The following is a 21400-nucleotide window of genomic DNA, read 5'->3' as shown; positions in this document are numbered from 1 at the left end:
GGGTGGGCTGTGCCGTCAAGCACAGATACCTGTGACTGAATGAAAGCCTAGAACGGAGCAGGACAGTGACCTAGCGTACATGTGTGTCCCAAGTCATTCAGCTGAGCTGGCACAAAAGGCAGTAACTGGGCACAGATTTCCTGCTCTGGTCTCTGATGTAGTTCTACACTCAGCATAGACTGGAAACTGCTGGTTTGTACTACTAGTGAATATCTGCTTGTTCTTATAACAGGCCTGCCTTTCAGCTGAACCCCTTGTTGGCATTCAGCCACAATGTATTTATTATCACCAACCAACCACATTTCTTCAGATATTCCCTACTCAGACTTCATTATACAGAAGCACAGCTCTAAAATCCCTTCAGGTTTGTTACCAGTGTTTGGTTTGGTTTTTGACTGCACATTGTCAGCACCAGCCTGAACATCCCTGTGCAGGAGGGTGCTGAATCAATTACATAGCTTCACATCTGCAAGGAGCACATGCAGAGCAATTTTCAGTCACAAAAACCTCTGCAGACAAACTTTGGTCTCCACTCCAGCAACAGGCCCCTCTCCCCCAAACCTATTTGTTTCTATTCTCTGTATCTGCTCAAATCAGTATCTATAGATAAAGAGGAAGACAAGAAAATCTATACATTAGCAACAGGTAATATATCTGCTTACCAAGCATTTATCACATCTTTCTCCAATTACATTTGATTTGCAGGAACAGACACCTGTCTCACGTTGACAAATACTTGAGAGGGAACCATTCGCGTGGCAGGCACAGGCTTGTGTTCAGACAAAAAGAAACCAAATCAAAAAAATTATTCATGTGTATCTATAGGCATTCATTATTATACAGAATTCAAAATATGGTATATGATGTGCTTCATCTGTTTATATCCCACAGATGCTAATATATCACAGAAATGCCTGTGCATTTAGACTAAAATTTAAAAAACAAAACCAAACACCTCAGAATAGCTGTATTTGAGAAGTTTTTTTTTCTTCCAGCCCTTTATGTGACATTCAGAAGTAGGAAATACATACAGCGTGTCACTGGAGGGATGGTGTTAAGCAAGCCAATAAGCTCCAGGGATTCCAAGTGTCAAACTCTAAGATAATACATTCCCCTCTCTCAGCCTAACTCAATCCCAGAGTTTTCAACCTGCACTTGCCAACTCACAACTCAAAGATTAACTCTTTCAGCAAAGGTGCACATGTCCCCATCCATTTTGCACATGAACACTACATTTTTGTGTTCTTTAAATGTTGAGAGTAATAAAAACAGTAACTTACCACGACAGTTTTTATCAATCACTGCATCCCCATAATACCCATCAGCACACTTTTCACAGTGGTGACCTGCTGTATTCCCTAGACATTTCAGGCATTGTCCTGTGAAGGGATCACAGTGGCCCTCTTCTTGAGGGTCTACATTGCCATTGCATTCACAAGGAGCACACAACTGTCCAGGCATAAGAGGATTCCCATAGTAACCATTAGCACACCTGCATCAGAATTAAAAACTTTATCAGCTGGAGTGTGATCATGTCATACATTCTCTTCACTGAAGGGAGCTTTTCCTATGAAATTTTAATCTAAAGTGTCTCTGTATTACAAGGAAGGGTAAAATAAGAAGGAAAATTTTATTAGGAATGTTCCGTACATGTGGTATGAACAATACAAGGAAGATAGGATGATGAACACCTAGTGATACCAATGATATAGATATTTCACCCAAAATTAGTGTACATACCTTTCACATTGAGAACCAGTATAGCCTGGAAGACATTTGTCACAGACAATTCCACCTTCTTCATTCAGCTGGCAAGTGGGACTAAAACTATCAACAATATTTATGGCAGTTAGTATTAATGCACAGAATCACAAGACTTCTGCAAACATTCAATATCCATCCTTCCTTGCACCTAACTATATAAACACACAATTGCAATTTTTCCTAGTTTATCAATGCTTTTAACATTACAATGTGTCAAAAAAAAGTATAAGTTTCAAAAACTCAAGTTTTTTTATTTAAAAGCAAGATTTTAAGACTTCCTAAAAATGTGGCTTTCATTCTAGCAAAGCAGCACAATTGCTGTACTGAGTTCCATTTTTATTGATACAACACTTCTGTCCTTCTACTGTTTTCTGAAAAAACAAGGAAGATAACCATGGTTTTGGTGAAAAGTTCAAGGACAGGCTGAATTATTATTTTCATCCACCGTGCAAAATCATACCAGTTCACTCAGCCTCTCTTAGCCTAGTCTATATATTTGTCTACCTTGACAATGTTTCTATGTTCTATAAGCAAACAAAAATGAAGGAAAAAAGTCCTTTTCTCTCTCCTTCAGATGTCATGACATTTTTCTTTATCTCACTTCCTGGTTTTCCTGAAGATGCAAAAGACAGTCCTGCATAAGAAGCTTACTTGTTTGTAGCAGAACTCAGAGGACAAGCACAGGGGTGGCAGTCCTCAGCTGTTCCTTGGGATGGATTTCCATAGAAGCCAGGTAAGCACTGATCACAGAAAGCTCCTGTTGTGTTGTGCTGACAAGCCTGTGAAAGACAGAAAAAATCTTTTTGTATTTTCTCTTGATGGTTTTTCAGCCCCTGAGGGATTTCTACAGCAGTCTGCATGCAATATGACATCCAAGGAAGCCATTCGTCAAGATATGAAGAATTGCCTAGAACTCTGAAAATAAGTGATTTTTTTCTGAGTTGTAATAATCCTGATTTTTTTTCCTACATTTTAGAATATAGTTTATGACATAAAACACATTACTTATACACATACTTTAAAATTATTGCGCATATTGCACACATTTGCAGTAAAAAACTTATATAGTTTGTAGTGGTGTTTAGCCATTTTATTACAGTAACCTTTAATTTTCAGAGGAGATATGAGAGCTAAATTTTCTTTTCACAAGGTAATGTGTAATTTCCACTGGTATTAGTCATGGAAGATGCACATATATCTGAAAACAGATACTCAACCACTTAAATTTATTCTTTTCAGAAACCTGCAGCAAGCAAAGTCAAGATTTTTATCAGCCAGTATATGATAGCATTTTTGTGTTACTTCTGACTATGCCCCACTTGAAATGATTAACTGAAACAAATTCTTTATTGGAAAACACATTAATGGAGTCTTGAAACATACTCTGCACTAAATAATGAAAAACCAACAACAACAAACACTTGGTACCCATAGCTTGAAATTATGCACCCTGTAAACTTGTCTCCCAATGTCAAAATGCTCTCCTAATTCCTAAATACATGTTTAAAACTCAGAACACTTTGAAGGATGACTTACAATGCAAACACCATGAATGTCACACTCATTTGCATGCCCATTGCACCTGCAGGGTTGACAAATACCCCCAAAGAGTATTCCATCCACACGGTAGTATCCAGGGAGACAGGACTGAAAAGAAACGAAGGGACAAAAAGCAGTAGCATTATGTGTGTTGAAAATACACATCAAAAGTTTTTCAAGGAGTGCACTTCTGACCACCCACCACCCAACCCATTCACACTGTGGTAACTGAATGCTCTTTTAACCCTATTGATGTCACTATAGCTCTTTTCTGGTGGTTGTTTTTTACTTGCACTGGATTAAGGGGATAAGTATTAACTCTATAAAACTTTGATTCATCCCTTTGTTCCCTGGAGGCATGAAAGTTAACTTGTGTGTGGTTTAAAATGTGAAATTCCTTATTATGGGACAATAGAAAAGCTATTCTACCACCTCTGCAGAATCATTAACAATGATATACCACAAGGTTTCATACTGATATTATTTGTCAAAATAATTCCTGCTATTCTGCAGTAGGATTGTGCCTCTCTAAATCTTCTATTCACAGATACACAAGACACCACCTCATACAATGCATTTCACCCTTGTGGGTTCTTCCAAAGGCTAATTCCTCCCTGCTAAGTTTCCTTATTGTCTCCATAAACTTAATGGCACCTGACAGGAATAAACTGAACATGATCCAGATCCATAAAAAGTGCTATTAATGAGTAAGGTAAGCTCAAAATAGCTTGACAGAACTTTAACAGCTGCTCCCTCTGCAACTCTGATATTCTGAAATGCATCATCATTTTTTAGTGCCATGAAAAAGAATCCAAGAAATAAGTTTAAAATCCCATTTAGAGTATCCAACAGAAAATATCTTCAGGATTGCATAAAGTACAGTAGGCAGCAATTCACCACAGAATATATACTTTAATGGCAGTTCAATTAAAGGCAGCCTGCCTTTAAACCTATTTACTTTACAATAAGAGATAAATTTTGCATACACAAAACACTGCAAGAGTTACCTCACAGGATATTCCAGTGTAACCCTGAGGACATTCACAGAATTCCACATCTGGTGCTGAAGAAAGATCTATAACATTTGCACTTGCAGTATCCAGGGTCACAGAATCCAGCCTAGGGTTAAGCAGGAAAACATCACATCATTTGTTTCCCCAGACTTGATCTTCAGCAGGACAGTTTGCTTCTGGGGAGGTTAACACCAGTGAGCACTGCTCCCTGGCAGGGACAACTGAGGAACAGGCACAAACCTCTTCTGTAAGAAGTCTGTGACCATACTCTCACCACAGCATTTGCAGTCCTGGGAGTAGATATCTCCTGTTATCATTATTGTTACTGGAAGAGACAACCTCCTCAGCCACAGGTAACATTTTTGTAAGGAATCTTTACAAACATTCCAGAAAGATGAACACACTATCCCCAAATGAACATAAATTTCACCAGAGTGGTGTGGGTGCACAAAGCATATTTGGTATCAGTTCCTATTTTGTTGATATGAAATGCTATCAAATGACAAAATATTCACAGAATATTTTGAGTCGAAAGGAATCATCAAGCCCGACTCTTAAATAAATGGCCCATATGGGGATTTGAATCCATAACTTTAGTGTTATTAGCACCATGCTCTAATTAGGGAATGAGGATGAAAGGTTGTCAGGGAGCATAAGGAAATTAAGTAAATGATGAAGCTGATTCCCGTGAGAGTTATACAGCTTTATTCCTCTATCTTGGAGAAGAGGTAAATCAAAAATCTATAAGGTCTGACACAGACACTGCCAATGCTGGTTTGAGACTATGGAATGATCAGCTAATTCATTGCAGCCTAATTTTCCTATTAAGGACTCCCTTAGAGATGAGTCTCAATAACATCCACTAACATCAAAAGAAATTACAATCAATATCTTCATTGACAGGTTTTCAACAGTCAGTGATGGATTAACTTCCCACACCACCAATCAAGCACATTGTAGAGAGTTCTGGAGGTATTTATCTTTAAAAAAAGCAGCCATTGTAATAAGGCTTTTATGCAGTATTACTTTGAAGCAGAAGACAACATCTCTGCTATCAGATATCTTTAAAATCAAATGTCCCTTACCACACACTCCATATGACTGTATCTTGGGAACAAAGACTGGTCTTAAGAAAATTCAAAAAAACATTTTTTTCTAGAAACTTTAAACATAAAACTTCAGGAATACTGCCACTAAGAATCATGATACATTTGCAGAAAAAATAAAATAAGTATATAGATTAACTTGAATATTTTATCTCACCTGTACACAGCGTTTTTGGCAATGTTGTAGTTGGCCCTGATTAGAAGATGGGTCACATTTGCCAGAACAGTCATCAGCATTTCCCGGTCTATTGCCTTTCTTGTATTGAACTCTATGAAATTCTCTGGTACAAATCTTACTGAATTAGAATACTCCTCATAGGGCTGTAATGACAAGCCTGCTGCTCTTGTACTCAGAATCTGCCCGTTACCCTGAAATTGAAGGACGAGAGAAAACATCTTCCATATTTGCATGTAAACATTATTAAGCAACAATATTTAGTGTCAAATACACACCCACAGAGAAGAGGCAATCAAATTAAATTCCTTGCATTAAGAAAAATTAGGTAAAAGGTCAACATTTTGTGTGGCGTCAAGATCACAATCCCATTCTCTCTTGGTTCAGAGACTTCAGAATTCTTTTGTAAAAGAATAAACTGAATTGCAAAAAATCAAATACCTCTACAAAACAGAATATCCTTTCTCTTTTGTTCTATTGCTAAATACATATTAAAAAATAATGGTTTTAGGGATGCCTGAATTTAGTATTGAGCCTTACTTTTTAACTGCAACATACATCTAGAAAAGTAAGCAATCAGCAAAAACTCTCACTCGTTTCATAAGCATAAGTCTTTCCACTTCATTGCAGTTTGTTTTGTAAATATAGCTTAGTACATTTGGTATTAAGCAATTCACCCATATAGATTAAATTCTAGGTATTTAGCATTTAAAACTAGTATTGTATACAGACAAATGGATTGAAAAATCAGAGAAATGAGCAGTAATAAAATCTTGAGAGTGATTTCTAAAGGACATAAAACTGACAAAACTACTACTATAGAAATATCATTTTATTTTTAACCCCTTCATAGATTCTTAATAATGTCTGCATAGTAGCAAGCTGAAAAAAAAAAAATCCACCTGAATGATGACGTCCACACTAGACACTATATCACTGTCCAGACTCTCCATTGGAATGTCGTAAGATACTGAATACTTCAAGTCTCCACTAAAAGCTGTGAGCTGAAATTAAAAAAAAAAAGCAAAGTCTTAACAACATGACAACCTCCAGCCAATACAAAGAAATTACATGGGTCGGTGCAATGTCCAAATTACAAGACAGTTGTAGGTGTACAAATACCACTTTACAGGAAAAATTTAACATGCCATGAATGTCAGCACAGAGACAAGAGCTGGCTTGTTACTGTGCAGGTGGTGAGAGCTAGCTCAAGGCTCTACAGGTGATTCAGATAAGTGCCCTCATTCAGTGAAAGAGGGCTCTGAACAGACAGCTGAGGTGTGTGTACACTATCATCCTAGCCAAGGGGCACAGCATGTTGGAGTTTTTCACATTCCATCCACCACCTTCCAGGGTCCTTAGCCCCACAACTGCTGTTGACTACTACAAAGTAAGTTAATCAACAGTTAGACCTATACTAAATGAGTAAGAAATCAGAATCTGAGTGAGTGATGCTCTGTGCAAAATCTTGGGGCCTCTTAATGTTATACTTCTTATACTTGTTTTCATTTACTGTGTCACTATACTAATAATAAGCACAGCTGCATGGGCAGAGAGAGTGGACTGAAAATAATTACAGGTAAGGCTGCAAGGTTCTCCTCTGCTCATCACTGGTGAGACCACAGCCGACTGACTCCAGTCCTGGGCCTCCCAGTACAAGAGAGAGGTGGACATACCGGAAAGAGTCCAGCAAAGGGCCACTAGAATGATTAAGAGCCGCCTTTCATATGAGGAAAGGCCAAGAGTGGGTGCAAAGGAGGATGGCGCCACGCTCTTTTCAGTGGTGCCCAGTGCCAGGAATAGAGGAAATGACCAACCTGAAATACAGGAGGTTCCTGCTGAACATCAGGAAATACGTATGGTGAGGGTGCCCAAGAAGTGGCACAGGTAACTCAGAGAGGTTATGGAGTCTCTGTCCTTGGAGGTACTCAGAAGCAGCTCTCTGATCTACGCACGGTTAACCTGTTCTAGGTGTCCCTGCTTGAGGATGGAAATTGGGCAAGATGACCCCCAAAGGTCCCTTCCAAATTCAACTATTCTGTGATTCTGCTGAAAAAACTAGGATGCCCAGAGTTTTAGCTAGTAAACAAGGAAAAAAAATAAAGACTAGTTGTTTGGAAACAGAAGATGGCCAAGAAGCAGTTAAAAAGATTTTAATAGTCCCATCTACTGTTATTGGACAAGGCATAAAGGGTGTAAATTCTGGCATAGGAACCAAGTGCATGGGAAATATGAGCATTCAAGTCAGTAATAGTCAAGAAAAATTACACTGTACCAAGGATAGGCAGGGAAGGAAGTGAGGAGATGGATGAACTCAAATACCAAAAAGAGGGTACTGGGAATGTCTGCACAGGTATATTCTGATTTTAAAAGCAGAGACACAGTGAGAAGTTCTCTGAAGGTAATGCTGAGCTTTATGTGTAATCTTTAATTACAGAAACTATATATTTAGAGCAATAGGTTATGGTGAAGACATAGAACCTATGAAGGAGTTATGACTTCTGAGTACGGAGTACTTACTTTGTTTCCTAGATATGCCTCAGGTGCTGACCAGTAATAAGTATTTTTCAGTACTTTCACAGCATCAGTGTTGTTAATACTTATTTGATGGGGTCCATCAAATTGGCTTCGCTGAGGCTGTACACTCCTTGCTTTGTGCAGATCAGTAACAAGCCACCCAGTCATGTCTGAAATCTACAAGAGTAGTAATATTAATAATAGCTGTGTCACTGAGAAAGCATTCACCTCTTCCTAGATAGTCATTCAAACTGATGGATCTAGAACACTTTCATCAGCCAAGTCTGACATCCAGTATATGCAAATATGCCACTTCAGACTAGGATGGTCTCCACCTCTCTATTTGACAGGAACAAGTGTGATTTTCATCCTTCCAACAAAATCAACATACATACTTATATACATTATACTTATGCAAATCCCCAAGACAGAAACACAGACTTTCAAAGGCTTCAAGGCCAACTGTCCCCACTTATAGATAGGGCTGAGCTGGAGGAAAGTGAAAACTACAGTCCCAGAAGATGGACCAAGACAACTTCGTTCTTCTCATAGAGAAAGTTTTATTCAACCATCTTAGAATTTCAGTCATTTTGATATATTTTCCTCTGTTTTTGTTGTACACAGAACAGGAGACCTAAGTGTGGCTGGCTCTGCAAAGATGCATAAGGAATTTCGTGGGAAAAGAGTGGCCCCAAAGCCCCATAACTCATGAACTGTTTAATCAGAAGACAGTGATATTTATAAACATTGTTTGCTAAGAAAGAGCATTGGCCATATTTCCAGAGGTCCAATAGGTATGAGGACAAGAAAACAAGTTTGTGTTTATCTCTTCAGCATGAAAAAAAAATTAACAGCCAGAAAAAAAATCATTTCTCCATTGCATTATTGCAGCTCTCACTACCCAGTGCTTCTGATATTACTGCAAGCCAGCGGGACCACAGCCTACACTGAGATGACTTGCTGATTACCTCAGCTGCCCAATGATACTGAAAATCCATTCCTCTGTAAGGAGACATATACCAGAATTTGTAGTTATCTTGGGCATGTGTCAAAGGGAAATATAGTACATTTTGCAGCTGCCTGAGGAAAGAATATTAGGTCATGGACATAACATATAAATACCTGACTGATGGGCCATGTAAGACTGTCACAGACATCAGAAACTCCAAAGCAAAAACACTCTGTGCAGCCCTGAGGATTTCTTTCTTGCAAATTGTAGAATCCTGGTTTACAGAGATCACAGTTTTCACCTTCTACATTTTCCTGTCAAAGGCATATAACATTTGGTTCACATCAGCATTATTATGGCAACAAATACCATGGATTAGGTGAGATTTAGGCATAACAGCATTCAGAAGGTTATAAAAGAAAACACATTTCAGCACAGCAGGATTATTGAATAGGATTCAGAGCTTAAAACTGAAACTGATTGGAAAAATTCATCAGAATTTGCCAGTTCATCAAAATCTAAACAAGCCCCAGCAAGGGTTCTATTGTAGTAAAGTTTCAACACACAGGCAGGGTTTGAAAAGCTTCTGCCAGCTTGCCAGCCTACTTGTCTTGTAGCTTGACTTTGTAGATTGCTCTGGAGAAAGATCTCACGTTCTCTGAATCCAGATGGATTACCTTTCAGATATCTCACTACATAGAATCCAGAAAGTTCACCTTTAAGGCCAGGCTCTTGGAGCCACTGCAGCCAGCTTCAAGATAACAGTTTCTCAGCCATCTCTTAATATTTATGCTGTGACACCTACTACTGCTGACACCTCTTCCTGGAAGAATACCACACTATGCTAGCTGGGAACTCTTTCACCCAACATGCTTTGGCTAAGATCCAGAAACTCCTGCTCCAGAAATAGAGGTGCTCCACTCCTTTAGCTCTTTTCATTGGTCTTATGCCATGCAAATTGGGTGGTTCAGAGTGAACAGCTATAAACCTCTTTCAATGCAGAATTTACAGGGGAAAAAAACCTCCAAGATGGTGCACCCAATATATTTTCTCGCAGAATTTGTGCAGCAAATATGTGGCTATTTCTTCAAAAAAAGTTTAGACAATTGCTGCTGACAAAAAAAAAAAAAAAAAAAAAAAAAAAAAAAGCAGAGAAAATATTTGACAAATACCCACAAAGCTGTGTAAATAGCAGATCTCTATGGGTATTTGCATACACTAAGATATAGACCATTTCCTACTGCCAGGGACAAGGTTCTGATAATGTCCTAGCTTCGTATCAAGGCAAGACCTGGACACAGATCACTCTCCAATCTCAACCTTTGGTTTCAATTATGGGAGAACTCCACCACAAAGGCAAAAAGAGATTTATAGAACACCTCAAAGCTCCGTGATACATATGGTTAGGACACTAAAACAGCAAGACACCCATGTGAAGCACAATTGTTTTGAGGAAGCCTACACGATCTCTGCATTGCCATGTGAAATGTCTGTGGACCAAATTCTGCTTTCGAAGCAGTTACCAGGATACCTCACTTGAGTCACAAGAATCACTCCAGATTGCAGACTTACATCAGATCTGGTCCTATGGAGCAAATGTCAGGGTTACCAGAGAGAAATCTGAAACTTCCGACTGTCTTTCCTTCTGGAAGAGTGTTTGGCATGTCAAGTTTACATAAGACCTCTTTATGTCAGGTTATGTGTTTTTGTAAGCAAAGTACAACCCGTGCTTGCAAAGCATATTAAAAATTTATGATCTCCAGTTCTTATTCAAAGGTTGAGGATGACTGCTTCTATTTGTTCATATGCAAACTTGGGGAAAATATCAGGCAAAGTGCCCCCTGAGATAATGAGATCTTAAAATCTTGGATTTTTACAGAAATAGTATTTGTATGCTCTTTTCAGCTTTTTTATTTCCCAGTCTTCAGGATGGAATTGGATGACACATTTCCCTGTCCAACATTATTGGACAGAAATTATTTATTTCTTGATGAAAATAAAAAATCTTACCCAATGACTAGACCTGAAGAGCTGTGTTTCAGGAAAGATGAAGTATCACAAAATGCACCATATTAAAAAAGAATACCTTTTTCTACTGTGTTCACAGAGTCTGCAAAGGCTTAGAAATCCTGCTTCCTTCATTTGATATTTGGGGAGCACAACTTTTCTCTTTTCATCTCCATAGGTGGTCTCTGTCTGGTGACATTCTTTGTGAGCTGGCCTAAAAATTCTGTATGCCAGGGTTGTGCCCACAGCAGCACTGAAAAGGGGCAGTTTCTAGTCTAGTTTGTACTAAAATTTTCACTAGTTATCTGCATTGGCTGATACAATGTTAGCCTAGCTCAAAATCAGGCACCTATCTCCTTTTTCGTATTTAAATTGGTGATTGAAGCCATTTTGCTTTTCCAGAGTCTCTTTATTTATATAAGTTTGATTTTTTTGGATCAGATAAATTATGCAAAAGGACTAAATTTTCAGAAGAATTGTCAAACCAACCATGTTATCTTTGGCTCCTGTTTACTATCATATTTGGCAACAAATACATAAACTACTCTAACACTCTTTCAGAAAATTAAGTAATTTCTTTAAATGTTAACACAGTTCAGTTGCAAAATTCAGTGGAATCTACAGCTGCAAGAAATTTTAAGAGGTCTGGATATTTACCAAAAAATAAAATGCTGCAAAACTGCTCTCTTTTTAAACATTTCTATGGTTTATATTTTGTAATTGAATAAGTAAATCATATTCCATACATATGTCTAGTGCAAATGTTCCAAAAGTTCTTTCCAAAAGCCTGCTGTTTCTTCACACAAAGCAGATGTTTTAAACACATTTGTTTACAAGCAATCAGTGGCTTTGAAGAGAAGTATCAGCTCATTCCTAAAACCAAACCCAGCTAGGCATACTCAGTCTCTGTGACTCCCTCACATATGCACAGGTTTTTAATGTCAGTCTGGCCCATTATTATAGAAAATGTTGCATTAGTAACATACGGAACTACTCAACATAAATTACCATATTTTTCAGTACAGAGAATATAGTAGTTTAAAGTTCTAGGCTGTCAGGTGTGTACACCAGGTTACTTCTTATGAAGTGATTTCCCCAGTTAATGAAATAATTTCACTATTAAAGAGTAGTTAATAAACCACAGATTCCACATTGAACTAAAATGGCAGTTTAGTACTCACTTTGCAAAGACAAGGTTCTGTGCATGGATCTTCATTAACGCTCCCAACCAGGCTGCAGTTACAGCGCAGGCAGTTTGGGTAGCCCCGATACCCAAATGCACAACGATCACATTTTTCTCCTGCATAACCTTCCCTGCACTGACACTGGCCTGGCCAAGTCCCTTAAGTAGCAAAAGTAGAGAGGGAAAAAAAAAAAAAAAATCAGACCAGTCAATAGGCTGGATTCAAGATGTCTCAAATAAATTAGAAATAATTTAACATTCCCTTTTTATTACACTCCATGTCACATTCCACAGATACTTGGCACAAGGTCAGTCTCGCTGTTATTTTTCATATTTAAACAATCAAATGCACAGAAACTGCAACAAAATGAATTTTGTGATACCTGTAACAGCATTCACAAACAACAGTGTTAGATCTCAACACTTCATATTGTTTTACACAGTAGGAGCCCACAGTGCCCACAGGAGAACACGTTCAGGGACCTGAAATACTCCAAAATCATTAAACTACATTATGCCCCAGCATCACCTTCCCAAAGATTTATCAGTGTTTTGAAGTGGTACCTAAAAGGCAACCATTCAAAGGTAGATAGTGTTTCTCAAACTTCAATGACCTACAGGCAGACTTGAAATTTAGGGAAAAGGCACTTCCTGCTTCCTTACCAGGCTGAGAGTTAGAATGGTGCTCATCTTTAACACAGACAGAACTCAGAGAGCCAAACGGGTCGCAGTCACAGGGATAGCAGGGGTGATCCTCATAGGGAGAAACCTACAAAATAGAAGTTTTCTGGTAAATTCTGAAATTATTAACTGAGAAAAGTAAAATTACATCTGTTTCCTGTCTTCAATCACCAAAACTAAAACAAATAAAGACTGGAAAAATATAATATGGGGCAATAGATAAAGGGAGTAGTCTAACTTCAGCAAGCAGTCTAGAAAAAGCTTAAATGTGGCAACAAAAGCTGATCTTCAATAGCATAAAAATATAGTAACTGCTAATGCCTGGAAGCTGAAGTCTGACACATTCAGCATAAATAGACATTTTTATAAAGTAACAGCAATTAACCACTGTGAACGCTTGCCAAAAGATATGGAAATGTTTAAGAAAAGAGTGGATGCTTTTTGCAAAGATATTCTGGTTCAAAGAGGAAGGAAATTAAAGAAATCTTTGGCTCTGTGTTCAATGAAAGAACAGCTTATCTATTAATAAAGACTCATTCTGACTTCATGATCTATAAATCTTTGAAATACAAAGCAGTGCAAAACGTATGGCAAGATTTTATTTTTTTTGCAGGGAAAATTATCCTTTGAGGTGCTTCATCTGTAAAGCAAATCAGTATTGACCTCTAGATACACATTTAATGGCTATGATTCGATCAAAGACCTTTCTTCAATGCTTCTTACAGCAACTCTAAGACAATCTCTGACTCCAATTTCTTTCTTTGGATGAACTGTTCCTACTGCCTAGCCGTACTCCTATGGACTCATCCTTGCTCTGTGCACAAATTTATGCCAGATCTTTAAAGTATGGGTTTTTCAAAATATGCATGAACTCATCAAAGCAAGACCATGTAGAGCAGAAATTTAGTTCAGAATGTCTCATTATACAGAGACCTCTAACACTGCAGTTATATGCATTGTTAAGTTATATAAGTTCATATGTTTAACTCTGTCAGCCACATCTTAACAAATGTCTTGTAGAGTTTATGCTCTTTTTCCAAAGAGTGACACTGGAAAATAAACTCAGAGAGCATAAGTTCTGCAACAATCATATCAAGAAGAACATTTGTTGCAACATCTCACGAGCCAAAGATTCTGATCTTCGAGCCAGGTCCTTTTTCAACACTGGTTGAAATGGGCTGATACAGGATGGTACACAATTTTGGCACTTTTGACAAGACAGTGAAACTTTACTACTTTGGACCTTTTTAGAGCTTTACCCACAGGAGAAATGGGTTTCCTATCAGAACATGTACATTTCTATACTAGGCTATCAAGCGTTATCTTCACTCACAATTTTCTCCTCCAGTAAATTTACCTGTCCTCCCACACAATTGGACAAGCATTTTGGTTTTTTTCTGAAAGTTTTGGCATTGCTATTTATTTAAAAAACCCTCTATAATTCTTAGCTATTCTGCAACTGATAAAAAAACAATATATTAATCACAATCAGCTGAAATAGGCATGATACCACGTTATAATTCACCAAAACATTAGAATGATATGTTCTAAATCTTACTTTGTGTGGTCTAAAATATCCATCAGCACACATTTCACAGTTGATCCCAGTAGTATGTTGAGTACAGTTTAAACACACACCACCTCCTATATACTGGCCATGAATATCCATGCTCCTTTTCTGATCTGCAATACTCTGGTTGTAATAACAATCTTCTGCTTTGTTATGACAGTTACATTCTGAGAAGGAATGGAAAAAAATAAATTTTTTTCTTATTCACACTGTGTAACATTTCCTATAATACTGACACTTTTCAAAGTCGAAAATGTAAGTAGAAGAGCCTATCAATTGACCTAAAAAGTGTTTTTTCCCATGTGCTTCATCAGATTTAATACACTATATTTCTTAGCAAGTAAGCAAATTTCAAAACCACTGTTATCATTTTAACAGCGCTGGTTTTAGCAGTATTCTGTATATCCTACAGGACTGTAGTCAACAGTGATGTGGGCAATTAGCAATAACTGTTCCTTCTTCTGTCCCCTGCATTACAGATGAAAACCTGCCTAATTCTTCTCTTATTTGTACTACAGACAAAATCTGAGAAGTCAACTAAGAAGTACGTAAGTGTAAACTTTATTTAGTTTAAAGAGTGTCATTATGACTTGTGCAAAGACTTCAACTAAAAAGACTTCTTTTCCATCCAGAACTTTAAGTTTTATCCAATAGGTTCTTAATTGTCTGCAGCTTGTGCTATGCATTAGTAATGTGAAGTGAGAAAATGCACCAACTAGCCCTAGCAACACATTCAGCCATACTGGCACAGCCTAAGTCAATCTATCAGACAATCTGAAGCATAATTGGCCAGTAAAAACATTTGTTATCAGAACAAAGTTCTTCATCTGACAAAATTTATGATCAATTGATGAAATTTGCACTTCAAATAGCTAACAAAATGATTGATGTAAATTTGCTAGTTTCTACAGGAGTACAATAAATCCCCGAGTCCCTTTGAAAAAGAGACTCTGGAAGCTAAACTACATGACAACTCCACTAGCCAAGGAGTCACACTGAACAGATTATAGAAAACCATCTGAACATTTATGATTAGAAGTAAGTTCTCTACCTTTGAATAATCCCATGGAGATAGTTAATAGTTTGTGGATTTTTCTGGGGAATTGGTACAGATCTGTATGAAAGCAACCTCAAACAAGAGAGCAAGGCTTCATGAAACTATCTAAATGCCTGTGCATACTTACTCTCACATTTGTTCCCAGCAGAAAGGGTTCCTGGTCTCCATGGTTTCTGGTGGTAGCCTGGACAGCACTTGTTACAGCTCTCTCCACATGTGTTGTGTTCACATTGGCACTGCAATTTCTAAGAACAAAAAAATCCACTTTCTTGTAATATTTTTTAATGGATAATTTAATCAGTATTGCCAGAAGTCTGCCCCAGTATGAATCTCACACCAAAAAATGGCACAAATGGCACATTTGACCCACAAATACCCCACAAATAGGACTGAACTGCTCTACCATGGTACATCAACTACTAGGAAATAACCTTCCCAGAACAGGCGGGGCAAATCTCCTGTGCTGCAAGACAGACTGTGTCTTGTGCCCCTTGAATTGTTTAAATTCCATGCCAACGAAGAAGAGTTTACTTCAAGAAAGTTACACTAGAAAACCCAGATATGCTTGCTCTGAAAAAAAAGAAAAATACAGCAAATAATTTGCATGCATCATAAGATCTATTTTAGCTTCCTCTTTCTCATTCTCCTTAGGATTTTTTTTTTAATTTAATTTAATTTAATTGGAAAAGTTGTTATGCAAAAATGAGATTAAAGAATACCTTTGTGATTTCATCCAAAGGGCAGCTTCGAGCATGGCCATAACAAATACACATGCCACCAACAGAGATGTCCTTTATTGAATAGTAGTACTACAAAAAAAACAAAGGTGAGAAAGGTATGAATAAAAGACATTTACGTGTATTTACATTTCCCTGCCCTACTCTGCAAAATAAAATGCCAGCATTCAACCCCTCTGTGCCTTGAAAAATAAAATAAATACTTGAAAATATTTGCCATTTGGGGAAATCTTCCATTTGTCCCATGTTTTTCCCTATTGGTATGAAACACTAACTGACTTTTAAATAGGTATGTAAAATTCCTCAGCTTTGGGAAAGACCACCAAATGTGACCTCAGCCGAAATGTACTTGCAAAAAAATTATCTTTTTTTCACTTCACAAGAAGCCATAAAGCATAAAAAATTACCATATTTTAGAGTCAGTCTGGGGATTAAGAGTATGCTTTTTTAAAATTGGAACTCTCTCCCCTTAAAACCACTTTGCATACCCATTTCCAGACCAGCTCTTTGCTACTACTGTGTAGCCAGTGAAATATTCTGTCCAAACTCTTAGTTTAAAAATTGTGGATACAGCAGAATACTATCCATTAATACTGCCAGGTGGTGAGCAAAAACAACATACATAAGGAAAGGTTTTAATTTTCAAGGCAAAGGAGAGGCAGGAAATGACCATCTGGGTTCAGTTGCAGCTGCAGTATCAACATGGTTGGCCTGTTTGTATCCTGGGAATTATGTACTACAGGGGAATGAAAAAGAAACTCTTTTTGAGGATACTTCTAAGGGAAGAGTTCAGTGCTCTCAGACCTAGCAACCCTAACGTCAGCTGGTTCAGGAAGAGAGGTAGCCCTGGGTGGTCAGACATGCTGACTCCTTGACTGTTATTTCTTTTGGAGTTGGAACACACTGTCTTTTATTTCATACTTATTTTTTTATGGTCTTAAATTTCTTATGTTCACTATTTTGGGAGGGTTTTAATTGTTATGGGCTTGAACTACAAAAATCATTCAGGGGCTTATCATGAACAGTAAGTCCTAAACTACAAAGAAGGAGGTTCGGGCTAAGAAAGGAAGGGGACAACAGCAGAATTTAATTTCTCACTGCTTTCCCTGCTTCATCTCCTTTTCGTATTTTCTGACAGTGTATGGCTCACAGCAGCTGTGTGCAGCTTGGAGTGAATGAGAGACCAGTGATAATCAAATGCTACAGACAGAAATAAATAAAAAAGAACATAGAAATAAAGGTGCTGTTGAACACTCAGAATCTGAATTGACCATTTTTCAAGACTATATACAGGAAACTAAACGTAATTGGTATCAACAACCATAGTAAAGTCTTCAAAGACAATAAAAACAGTATTTAGAAAGCTGAAAGTGGTTATCTTTGTTGTAGCTGGTTGTACAACAAAGTGAGACACCAGGATTTGGGAACCTTGGCCAATATGTGTAGTTTTTCATGCAAAACTGCACTAAGTAGTGTTAGGTGGTGAAGCACTAGGCCCTGGATTGCACAACTGTGTATGTTACAAAAGCAGTGGCAATGCTTTTCCTCCAAATTCTTGTTTCCCAGCTGTATGTTTGCATGCTTCCATGTCAAACTTTTCTTATTGGGATGTATGTCTTGATATACCAATACTATTTAAAGATCTAAATATCAACCAGCCTGCTCGGTAGGAACATCTCACCTCTCAGGTTGTGAATTTCCCTACTGCCAGCAAGGCACAGCTGGAGAGCTGTCCAATACTCTGCACTCTCGCAGTCTCCATGCTAGTAGTTCCCATTGACAGAAAATGCAAACCATCCAGATTTTATACTTTAAAATGCTGCAGTTGAATGGACACCTTGAAAGTACCCACCAATCCCTGACCAAATCCAAGTTCCTTCCTCCCTTCTGTACTCAGCTATCCAGACATCACAAGGATTGCCTGTATCAGAGAAGCCACAAACTGCAAGATTTCTGTTGCTGCACAAGGAAGAATTGCTGCAGATGTTTTCCAGGAAAAAGAGCTACAAAGAAAGGGAAGGGAACTTCTCATGTTCTCCTGTCCTCATCAAAAAACCTACTTTCACAGAAAATCCTAAAGCCTCTGAAGTGTTAACCTATGAGTCGTGGGCAAATTAAGATGGTTAAAATGGCAAGATACAAAGCAGAAATCTTGCAGAACTGTTTAGACTTCAATTATTGAATTTATGTGAGAACCTGAAGAAGTCAGCCTAAGTGCTTGTGGCTTAGTTTCCACAATTTCACTATCAAATCTGGAAGTCAGTTAACAATCTCAAAATTCTATAAAACATTTTACATTAATTCAAAGTCTCAAACAATTGATTACAATCGCCTTTAAAAAATTAAGAAAATTCTTATAAGACATGAAAATTCACAATAGCAATGTTTTCAAATAATTATGTTTATGAATCACAGCGCTGAGTCCTGAAATCCATGATGCACCGCAAAAAATACTGCAGTGGCATCAAGAGCAACCTCAAGTAGCATCTCCATCATCCAAACCGTATTTTGCATTTTGAGGATAAAGCATTACAAATACTGCTCCTAGCACAAATCATTTACACAAACAAATAAAAATAAAAGAAATAAAAACCACCCTGAAAAGCTTTTCCTAAAAGCTGTTTATGACAAAATATTGTTGCTAATGGTGTCAAAGGCAGGGCAAGAATTACGTAACAACCTATCAAATCCACTCTGTGAATTACAAGGATTAAGTACTTCTCCTTCTCAAATAGGTCGGAATAGATTCTCCCATCAAGCTATACTGAATACCGTTAATGAACAATCAGCTCACCCTTCTGGTAACAATGGGGTCCAGCTCTTTAGGATCGTTGTGGCTGAGAGTCATGAGGTCAGCATTCAGAGTTCTAATACGCTGCAGTCGCAGGCGAATGTATCGCGCAGAAGTAAATTCCAACAGCTTCTGTGAAGGATCATCAGCACTGGGCCTACCATTGATCAGTGATGTGTGAATCTGGAAAGAAAGGCTGGCTCAGACACGAACATAACAATGATTCATTCACCACAACAAACAGTAGTCTGAGAATCAAAACCACAGAACTTATCATGTTTCCCAACAAGTCAGGATGGCGACATGTTAAGCTGCCTAGAGGTTCTTTCTATTTCCCCATTGTCTATCCACAGATAAAATTCCTGCTGCCTGACTCACACTGTTCTGAAACCATCAATATCAGCTCATCACAGTCCCAAGTCTCCTGGGCTTTTGTGGAGATAAAATAAGGAGAAAAATCTATCTACAGTATCAAGGTGAGTCCGTAGGTCCTGGAATCTTCCTTCCTCTCCCTGCTTGAGATGGAATATGTAACTCTGGCCAAAAGCTCAATTCTGTCTTTATAGATTTCTTCTCTGCAAATAGAAAGATCTACAAAGCATAATCTGGTCCACATTCTCAATCTGGGGTCATTAATCCTACACCTAGCAGTGACAGGGCTGCACAATCAGCAAGAAATACTCAGTGATAAGAGAATGCAGTGGAAAGCCACAACAAAGATGACAACTGAAAGCAAGGGGTTGCCATCACAAACCCTCTCCTTTGACCTACATCTTTCTTGCACAATTCCAGTTAGCCACACTAAGATGACTCTTGGTATAAAATGCTCAGCTTTTTCTGGCAACAGCTCCTTCCCTCTTTCCAAAGCTACTTAGGAACACACAAGGATATAGTGCCCTATGACCGTACAGTCCCTGCTCCGTTTTATGTAAGAAACAGGAAAACAAGACCCTACCCTACAGGCAACAAACAAGTGTTCAACAGTTCACTTGGTGTCCATAACAAACAAAGGGTCATGTTTTAGGCTTGTCAGCTGCATTTCAGAGTGCATGACATATTCTCATTTATGAAGAGCAGTTTCATGTTATATACTATTCTTGAACTTATAGTTTCAATTTTGTCTAGTACTGTCAAATTTTCCCCTGAAAATACTCCTACATGTTATAGATTTATTTTTTTTTAATCTTCATTCTATAACAGAGCTAGGGACTCCCTAGGGGTTAAGTGTGTCATTTAAAAGGCATACAAACAGACTTGTAATAGAGGTCACATTCCCAAAATTATAATTTTGACATTTATTGATTAGCACCATTCCTTCTTAATATTCTAACATAGTGTGTTCAAAGATTTCCACTTTTTTGATAGCCCATCCATTTTTTAACCACAAAATAACAGTTATGAAAACCCAAATGTTTCCTAGGTGTCATCCTGCAAATTAGCACCACCTGATATAGTATTCAGCTCTCATAGAAACACAGAGAATTCTTCTAGTCCATTTCCTATGCTAAAGCAGGATTTATTAGAGTTTTTTTAGATGGTTGACCAATCTGTTTTCAAAGACCAGTGCTGGTGCTGACTTTACAACTCTCCAAGGCAATGTACTCCAGGCCTTTTCGGCTTTATTGTTAGAAATGCTCCTAATCTCTAAACCATGTTTTTCCTTGTTACAATTTCAGATCTCTTCCTGGATTCAGTCTCAGACACGCAGAAGAGATTTCTCCTTTTTGTACACACGTTTTGTGCAACTGAAGACAGAATATGCCCACCACGTCTCAGTCTGTTCTCTTCAGGCAAATTGGTCGACATACTCATTCAGAAGTTATTTTTTTCTGCTGAGAATTACAAGGCAGAATTGTTGGCCAAATATTCAAGTATCACTGCACTCCTTTTAGTAAAAAAAATTAATATCTATATACCCAACTAAAGACGAACACAACTTCAGCATGGGGCACCACATCCTACTCTCATTTACCTTTCAGTACAGACAGAGAATTTGCTGGGCTTGCTGCAATCCTTTGATTTCCTCAGCAAAGAGAGTAGGACCAAACCACAGCACTGGATTTTCAAACATACTGTGTTTGCTTTTTTTATCACTTAGACACCAGAGATCTAAAGATCCAGAAAAGCCTGTCACAACCAATTGGCCTTACCTCCCATGTGTCACATGTCACTTCGATTTACAGTCTTTCCTGCCTAATATATACTCTCACTATTGGGAAACAGTGCCTTCAAGTGATGAAATGTAAATTATGACTCACTTTTTTACTCTAAAGTTAAGAGCTTAAGCAGTAGAAATTCTACCGTCTAGAAA

General features: G+C 37.9%; 1 protein-coding gene across 1 annotated transcript in view; it reads right to left on the bottom strand.

Annotated features, from left to right (window-relative positions):
- The window catches only part of LAMA1 (laminin subunit alpha 1), a 62242-nt gene extending 45782 nt beyond the window's left edge, over window positions 1-16460 (bottom strand). Inside the window, exons 1-15 of the mRNA XM_083869569.1 lie at window positions 16281-16460; window positions 15689-15806; window positions 14493-14671; window positions 12917-13022; window positions 12252-12412; window positions 9237-9377; window positions 8118-8291; window positions 6500-6601; window positions 5580-5791; window positions 4311-4422; window positions 3301-3411; window positions 2416-2543; window positions 1741-1827; window positions 1281-1492; window positions 663-769 (exon numbers count right to left, since the gene is read on the bottom strand). Coding sequence (XP_083725695.1) covers window positions 663-769; window positions 1281-1492; window positions 1741-1827; window positions 2416-2543; window positions 3301-3411; window positions 4311-4422; window positions 5580-5791; window positions 6500-6601; window positions 8118-8291; window positions 9237-9377; window positions 12252-12412; window positions 12917-13022; window positions 14493-14671; window positions 15689-15806; window positions 16281-16334 — 2004 coding nt within the window. The 5' untranslated portion in view covers window positions 16335-16460. The remainder of the gene's footprint in view (window positions 1-662; window positions 770-1280; window positions 1493-1740; window positions 1828-2415; window positions 2544-3300; window positions 3412-4310; window positions 4423-5579; window positions 5792-6499; window positions 6602-8117; window positions 8292-9236; window positions 9378-12251; window positions 12413-12916; window positions 13023-14492; window positions 14672-15688; window positions 15807-16280) is intronic.
- Window positions 16461-21400: the final 4940 nt, after the last annotated feature.

This window comes from Zosterops lateralis (genome assembly GCF_965231275.1).
Source record: "Zosterops lateralis genome assembly, chromosome: 1".
Classification (NCBI taxonomy): Eukaryota; Metazoa; Chordata; class Aves; order Passeriformes; family Zosteropidae; genus Zosterops; species Zosterops lateralis.
The sequence above is the reverse complement of the archived record's forward strand: the minus strand, read 5'-3'. Positions and strand labels throughout refer to the sequence as shown.